General features: G+C 42.3%; 1 protein-coding gene across 1 annotated transcript in view; it reads right to left on the bottom strand.

Moving 5' to 3' along the window:
• Pomt2 (protein O-mannosyltransferase 2) overlaps positions 1-8,650 on the bottom strand; it is a 44,140-nt gene that overhangs the window by 32,248 nt on the left and 3,242 nt on the right. Inside the window, exon 2 of the mRNA XM_004624895.2 lies at positions 1,984-2,068. Within this exon, the coding sequence (XP_004624952.1) occupies positions 1,984-2,068 (85 nt within the window). The remainder of the gene's footprint in view (positions 1-1,983; positions 2,069-8,650) is intronic.

Below are 8,650 nucleotides of genomic sequence, written 5' to 3'. Positions count from 1 at the left end.
TGACCAAATAGCTACCCTCCTGGAATAGAGAACAGAGAAGAAAATGAGGAAGAACAACTCAAGAGTTTTCCCCCAGAGAGGAAGAGGGAGAAAAAAAATCTCTTTTTTCCCCTCAGTGGAGCTACAGGCCGGGAGTAGTGATGCACACCTGTAATCCCAACACTCAGGGGGCTGAGGTAGGAAGATCGCTGTGACTTCAAGGCAAGCCTGCACTACAGAGTGAGTTCAAGGCCAGTCTGAATTACATAGTGAGACTCTGTCTCGAAAAAATAAAAAAAAAAAGTGGAGTTACAACAGTACCTGATTTATTAGGTTGTTCTAAGCTTGCTCACATGAGAAAACTCATAGTTGTTCTTTTTTGCATTGTGTTGTGTTGTAAAGCAGACAGGAAGAGGCATGATATTTACTACCTTTTCCTCAGTTCAGAACCAATTTCAAAACAGGCTACTTACACTGCGAATGGTGGCACACATGTGCCTATAACCCTTAGCACTCGGCTTCTGAGGCAGGAGGACTGCAAGTTCAAGCCCAGCTTGGGTACAAACAATTTAACATGACCTTGTCTTAAAAAAAATTTTAAAGGTCTGGGAGGGACTGGGGATTTGATTTAGCTCAGCTGTAGAACACTTGCCTAGCAAGCTGGAAGTCCTGGGTTTGGTCCTCAGCACCAAAACCAAAAAATAAACCTGAACTAAAAAAGTTGGGGGAGGGGGTGGCACACACCTGGCATATAGCTCAAGGTGAAGACCCTGAGTTCAATCCTCAGTACCAAAACAAACATAGGCCACTTCTCTCTCATTTACCTCTTTCTCTCTCCTACCTGCACAGATCTTCTCCTGTGCTCCAGGCTTCTCTAGGTCCACCTGTCACACACCACCACACTTGCCTCTCTCCACCCTCTGCCTCTGTCCCAAGCAGCACTTGCTCCAAGATCACTTTCCTACCTCACAGGCAAAGCCCTGTCCCCTTGCAGTCAGTGATTTCAAGGTCCAGTCAGAAAGAAAGGCTTGAATGAATGTCAGGGCCTAACCCATAAGCCTCCTCAGAGGCACTTGTTTTTAAAATTATAGAGTGAAATCTAATTGAGAGAATGTCTCACTGTAAAATGTGATAGGAATAAGTCAAACAACATGAATGCTGGGAAGACAGGGACAGATCATAGATAGTCAGCTCCTTTAAGCATTTCTGCTGTAGGTAATATAGTCCACTCCATCTAAATTGAGATAAGTCTCAGTAACATAAAATTCACCACTGTATAATCAGGGTGTGGTGACGCATACCTGTGATCCCAGCACTCCTGGAGGCTGAGGCAGGAGGATTAGCATGAGTTCAAGGCCAGCCTGAGCTACATAGCAAGATCCTTATCTCAAAAACAGTACAGACAGACAGACAGACAGACAGACAGACAGACAGAGAGAAAGAGAGAGAGAGAGAGAGAGAGAGAGAGAGAGAGAGAGAGAGAGAATAATCTGTAGTTTTAAGTATAGGTTCCACTACTAATCCAGGACAGTTCATCATCCTAAGAAGAAACCCCATACCACTTGGAATCACTCCCTCATCCTTCCTCCCAGACCCCAGCAACCACTAATCTACTTTGTGTGTTTATAGATTTGCCAATTCTGGATATTCCAATCACATAATCTGCAACCTTTTACACCTGGCTTCTTACACTTAGCATAGCATTTCCAAGGTTCATCCAAGCTGCAGCATGTGTCAGAACTTATTTCTCCTCATAACTGAATCATATGCCACTGTATGAATATACTACCTTTGTTCATTCATCGGTTAGTTGATGGTCCTCTCTCCATTTCTAATCCCAAAACATCCCGAAAAACACCGAAGATTCTCTCTGAAAGTAGCTGGTCTGAAATACTGGAGAATTCTGTCAGGGAGTCCTTAAGTTTCATGACACCCAAACCTGACACTTGGCCCCACCCTTAAGGGCCATCCTCCCAGAAAAGAGCTGTTTGCTACACTGCTCACCTTTCCCAGAGGTGGGTGCACGTCAAAGAAAAAGGTGCGGTTGATATAGTAACTTCCCATTTTTCCAAAGTGAGTCTCATCCCAACTAAAGAAAAAACAAAACACTTTAATAAAGCATAGTTAAAAAATAATAGTTAAGACCAAAAGCTATAAATTTCAAGCAATTAATATGAAGGATTTTGTGTGGGGGCTGTTTGTTTTTATGAGACAATGTCTCACTATGTAGTTTAAGCTGGCTTTGAACTTACTATGTAGTCCATGGAGATCCTCCTGCCTCAGCTTTCTGAAGGCTGGATTACAGATAAAATTTAGATTAAAAAACTTGACACAAATGATTTGGGGAAGCAAAACATTAATGTGGATATTATCCCTGATTTGGATAGATAAAAAAGATCAGTAAGTGTTTACCAAGCAGTTACCATAAATTTTCTTATAACATGGAAAATTTTACAGTAAAGTCTTCTTCCAAATCTATGACCTGCTAACTCTAGTAGTGGGTTTGCAATTAAAATGTGATCACTACACTATTGAGTTATAAGCAGTCTTTTTTTTTTTTTTTTTTTTGTGGGAGGGGAAGGTTACTGGGAATTAAACTCAGGGCTTTCCATTTGCCAGGCCGGCGCTATGCCACTGAGCTATATCCTCAGCCCTTTAGGCAGTCTTTCAATCATGCCTGTCACAGGAGTCTGATTTTGCTCCAGGCTGAATAACCTGAAAAACATGATCTGACTGAGCTTATTATGGCAAATTAACCAATATGTAAAAATCGAGTCTTCTTCCTAAGAGCATGTCTAAAATGCATTCTTGGAGGAGCATGGGCATGCATTCCTGTAATTTCAGCAATCAGGAAGCTCAGGCAGAAGGATTACAGCGAGTCTGAGGCCAGCGTGGGTAACATAGTGACTTCAAGGCCTACACCCCCCTTAAAAAAAAAAAAAAATCTTGTTATATAAGTTATTTTGCAAGAAGTGAATATATTAGATTTAAACACAATACTAAGTCTTGATCTTCTACATAGCCACATAAACCTTTTCATACCATAAATGTGGGCCTTAGGAAGGTAGCCAAGTCATCCTGCAGAGCCTGGCCATTTCTGTTTGTTGTTTTTTCTTTGCAAGTCAAAGAAGAGTACTTTTTACTGACCACCCATCTCAGGTCAGCTTCCATGAGCAGTCATTACCAAACTACCACATTAGGAGCAAAACGTGCTTTTCCCAAAAATGTAGTGTGTGTGGGTGTAGGTGTGGGTGTGTGCGCACGCGTGCACGTGAGGGTACACGTTTCACTCAGCCCAGGATATGAGCAGAAAAGTAAATCTGTTTCTGCATCTGCTAAGTACACCGACTGTCAGAAGGTGAGGACAGAGGGATGGTGATATCAAAGAAAGAAATAACTTCCACAGCAGTGTGACAAAAGATTTGTGGAACGTAGAGATCCAGGACCAACTCTGTCTCTTACTAACAGTATGATGTGGCAAAACCACTTGTGCTCTCCAGTATTCTTTTTTCATATACATGATACAGACAATAATAGTATTTTCTATGCCCCTCTCCTAGGAGGGTATTGGGGCTCAACTCAGATAATACATGTGAATGAACTGTAGACTCAGAAGTATGGCACACACAGGGCACTACCTAAGCTGTTACAACATTTCTGGTTAGTTCTGAAGTCTGTTGGGAAACACACTAACAAGGGGCATGAGATATTTACTTCAAAATCTTCCCAAGTAAAATCAGTAGCAACATTCATATTTCCTCGGTTTTAAGTGCTTTTGTCAGAAGAGACAGTTCTCTATGGCTCTCCTGCAAGCCTTGCAGATTATGCCAAGAACATAAGGTCCTGACTTATCTATCCCCATGCCATTTTTTAGTTACATTTGTAGCAAACAACCTTAGGAAAATTAGTATCTCCACTGGGACTGAAAGCAACCTCCCTATCACCTGCTATAAAACAGGAGATCCCCAAGCTCAAGAGAGCATTCCTGTGTATGCTGCAGCGTAAGCCACCCTGTGTGCAAGCATTCATCCATGCACTGCATGGGATTCTAGGGCAGGGGGATCAGTGCTAACATGCTGGTGCTCATCCTACTTGTTATCCCAAGAGAAAGGCCTTTGTTTCTGACCCAGGACTTCGTATTTGTAAGCATCCATAAAATAGGGACAGGTTAATACTCAGTTACAAGTAAGCTAAAAAACCAAAAACAAACAACAACCAAAAAGCCCAGGGCATGACAAAAACAGGATGATGAGACACAGCTTTCTGAAAAAGAAAGGACAAGGAGCCTCATGGCCTGAGTTAGGTATATGAGAAGATTCCCTGGAACTTGTTTGCACATGTTCTTGTCAAGAGTTGAGCAGTGGAGTAGGAAGTGGAACGGGAAGAAATAGGATTGCAACGGCTGTCTGGGCTACTAATCACTTTCCTCTGAGCAAAAAAAAAAAAAAAGAAGTGTCACCATAACAAGCAACAAGCATTGCAGGCCTAATCAAAAGACAATCTGGAAGTGGGCATGGTGGTGCATGGTTGTTGTCCTGGCACTTTGGGAAGCTGAGCTTGGAGGATGCTAAGTTGGATCCTCATGTGGGCAACTTAGTGAGACTCTATCTGAAATGAAAAAATAAAAAAGGGTTGTGTATATAGCTTACTGTGAAAGTCCTGGACTCAAGCTTCAGTATCACAAAAAATAAAAAGTAAAAAAATTTAAAAAACAATATGCAGTTGCTGAAGCAATTAGTCTTCAAAGCTTCAAAGCTTCATAAGGACTATGCTATTTGATACAGAATTTCAACCAAAACAAAAACAATGAAAGATCCTAGGGTTGGCTGTGTGTGCAAGCCAAAAGTAAATGTGTCTTGCACAGTGGCTCTGAGCCACCCTGTTCCTTTATGTACCCTGTTCCCTCCCCCTCTATCATCTCAGCTTCTTCAAAGAGTATGAGGATTACTAGAAGAGTGTGCTGATCCTAGAAGGATTTGCTAGGGTTACCAAAGGCACTGAGAGCCATCAGCAGTGAGTATAGGGATTTACAGGAAAGGCCACTAAGCCCAGGGACTCACTGGACACAGGAAGCATGATGAGGAAAAAGTGGTGCCGGGCCTGCAGAAGGGCTAAGGAGAAATAAAGCTTCTCTCCATTCCTTCCACCCATCTCTCCCTTCTCTTTCAGATGGGACACTGCATCATCTCTAGATAGGGCCTGATACAGGCCTACTAAACTCATCAATCCAAAGGGCAAAACATGTCCAGGTTCAACTAATAGGGTTTGAGCCACACTGCCAAATGCATAGTTTGTACTGATTCACAAAGTGTCAAAAAGGATTATCCCGTTCAAGGACTGCTGCGTGTAGAGAGATGCCTACTGGCTGTTCTCCCTTGTGATCCAGGAGAAATATACAAATCCCTGGAAGGCAGGGGGAGAAATCACAGCTTTAAAGATTCAATAGCTGCTGAAATACTAAGAAACTATTCACCAGGAAACACTGCCACCTGCTGAATACAGATTTTAAGTACACCTGTTTTTAAAAGGGAAGCTATTAACCTGCTGTAGTTAAGCTACTAACCTGACAGTGCGTTCGGCGTCTGCACCACATATGTGCTATATTTATACTAAACTCCTGCTGAAATTGAGCACCTGACCCACAAAGGCCACAAGACCCTCTGGACTGACATTCTCACTGTGAGGTGGGTTAACTTGTAATTCATGGCTAACAAGGGAAGGGGCTCAACAATCCTCACTGTCCTATGGAAACAGTACATTCCGGAAGACTTCCAGCCTGCCCACTACTACTTCCCATTCCACTTTCTGAAGCACAGATGTTGGTTCAATGGGTCCCTTGATTCACTAAGGTTCCTTAAAATGCTTGTGCCTGGTTCACTGACAGGTTCAGTTAAGTTAAAAGTTGACAATGTCCACTGGGCATCAGCAGCTATTCAGCCCCAATAACAACTCTGGATGAACAACTGCAGTAAAGGTTGAAGTGTCTAGTACATTATTTAGAAGACTAAATACTGAGCAATATAGATGCCCAATAGGGAGCTGGAAACCATGGAAACAAACTGGCTACCTATTGATGAGACAATTGGTGTCACTCGTGTTGGTGCCCACAGTAAGGCCCAGTACTCTGCTAGGAATAACTGGAATTAAGTTGCTGATCAAGCCCTGCACCAAACTGCTGCCAGAGCCACCTGGATTTATCAATGTTCCAGGCTTAGAAATGCCTCTACCATCATGGGCTGGGCACAAAGTAAAGGATCATAGATAGGTTTCTGAAGCAGAAGCCCCTGACACATATTAGACTCCCAAATTGGCCTGCTTGTCTCTGTGGCAAATGAAGAAACACTGCATGGGCATCACTCCAAAGGGCTCTGAAAACACTACGTGAAAACTTTGTTCTAAACTCTGGAGTTTTCATTGTTTCCTCACTGCTGCTGGTTCTGTGTCAGGTTACAGTGATTTAGCTGGTCCAGTCCAGTCATCTAACTCTCAATATCCCATTGTGGCCCTTGAAACTAAACTGTTAGGTTTTCCGATTTCCAAGCCACTGATAGTGGCACAACTTTTGGGCACAGTGGATACCCAGCAATGGGCCAATGGACACTTCACACTCCTTTTCATCCACAGATATGATATGGTCAAGGATTGAATAGTCTCAGAAGTCATCTCAAAATGAATTCTAACCATCCATGTCACCTCTTGCTGGTCTAAATCCCTAATAAAGCAGTCTGATCACGTAATGTGGTCACACTTAGGAAGATCCATCTCTTGGCCACCAACTGGGAAATAATCAGAAAAAGAGTACAGAATTATACATTTACTTTCAAAAACAAATTTTTCTTTTTTCAAAAACAAATTTTTCTAACCATGACTTGTGTTTCATTTCCCTAGAGAAACCCCAGATGAGCTGGGAAGAGCTGCAAAGGATTGACAGAACTCAAACTTAAATTCTACTTCAGTCACCTGGACTATCCTATTGGAATGGCATGGTCTAGACTCTATTATAAACATAATAACTATTACACTGAATACACTGCTTTTTAAAGTCTCCCCACAGTTGCCCACAACTGTCAGGCAGAAAACACATGGATTTTTGTCAATTGTCTAGCAAAGCTCTTGGCAAAAAGGTCTCAATATTAATAGGGGACAACCAAAGCAAAGGTGAAGACATAGGAACGACGGTGGGACACATTAATCATGTAACAGTGATAGAAAAGAAGCAACACCAGCACCTGGAGAAGAAACACCTTAGGTTTTGGGAGATGTAAGAGGAAACAAAGGATGTTCCATTTCCCACTAGGTTCAGCACCAAACCCTGGCAAAAGGCTCAGTGGTCCACCTAAGTCAAGTGACAGCGGAAGCTGGCAATTTGACCAGAAGCTGAGTTTATCATCATACAAAAAAACAGAAAACTTCATGTGGAGTGTGCCAGTCTTGAACCATTTCAATGTGCCTGATGACATCCACACCAACTCCCAAATATGTACCTCTCCTGTACATTAACGCATGAATCGCTGCAACTTCTTTCAATCTGATTGATAAAATCATATGCATTTCCTAGTATACTAGGTGCCTCAGTTTATGCCATGTACAGTGATTTAGACCACAAATCAGTGATACTGATCAGTGATACTATTCAGTGATACTGCCCATACAGTTTAACCAAGCCAACATAGTGGTGATCTACATCTAATGTGAGGGTAATCCAAATAAAGTTGTTTTTTTTTTTGTTTTTTTTTTTTTGCAGAACCGGGGATTGAACTCAGCCCCTTGCGCTTGCCAGGGAAGTGCTTATTCCACTGAGCCATCTCCCCGGCTCCCCAAATAAAGTTTAACAAACCATCCTAAACTGAGTGACCTGCATCCTTTCAGGTAATATGTTAGTATATAAGAATGGGTTACAAGCTCTGTCTTGGGAATGGGAGTTGTATTAATTTTCCATGATGTGGACACTGAAATTTGGGGCAATGATATCAAAGATCAGCTATCAAGTTAAACTGTGCACAAGTCATAATGGATAATAGATTGGCCTTAGACTACATCCTATCCTACCATCTGAAATAAGACTCACTGATCATCCCAGGACTTATTTACAGGTGGCTGAATCCAGGTTCCTAGCAGGCATAGTAGAGATAAATACCAAAGGTTGGCCTCCTATTGCTTAGAATCCACTTGATAGAAGCTTAGTTACACGTTGTATGAGACAAATTGAACAGATTTGGTCTCTGTCTCTAACAGCCAGATTAATCAGAACAGCCAACAGAGTGGCACATTCACATGGAAATCTGCTAGAAGCCAGCCTAATGCAAAATCAAGGAGTAGTACTCTTAGGACAGAAAGGCCTTTATAAATGCCTGTCATCCATACATCTTGCTGAGTATTCTAAGAATGCAAGGCTCTAGTACCACTCTGACCACTCTGAGGGACTGGGGGCTTGCGGTGACTGATTCCAACATGCTGATATTCATGTCTCCTGCAATAACGTCCTATGTCTCTAACCCTGGAATCTATTATGCTCTTCTAGCAGTCACAAAACAATGATGTTGCATTATTTTTTTTTAATTTTATTTATTTATGTGTGTGTGTGTGTGTGTGTGGCCAGCTCAGCCCACCAGGGGGCGGGACTGGCTGGCATGTGGTGCTGGGGGATTGAACCGCGGTCCCTGTGCTTTGC

This window comes from Octodon degus, unplaced genomic scaffold (assembly GCF_000260255.1).
Source record: "Octodon degus isolate 3935 unplaced genomic scaffold, OctDeg1.0 scaffold00007, whole genome shotgun sequence".
Classification (NCBI taxonomy): domain Eukaryota; kingdom Metazoa; phylum Chordata; class Mammalia; order Rodentia; family Octodontidae; genus Octodon; species Octodon degus.
Note: the sequence above shows the minus strand (reverse complement) of the source record. Positions and strands in the feature narration are given on the sequence as shown.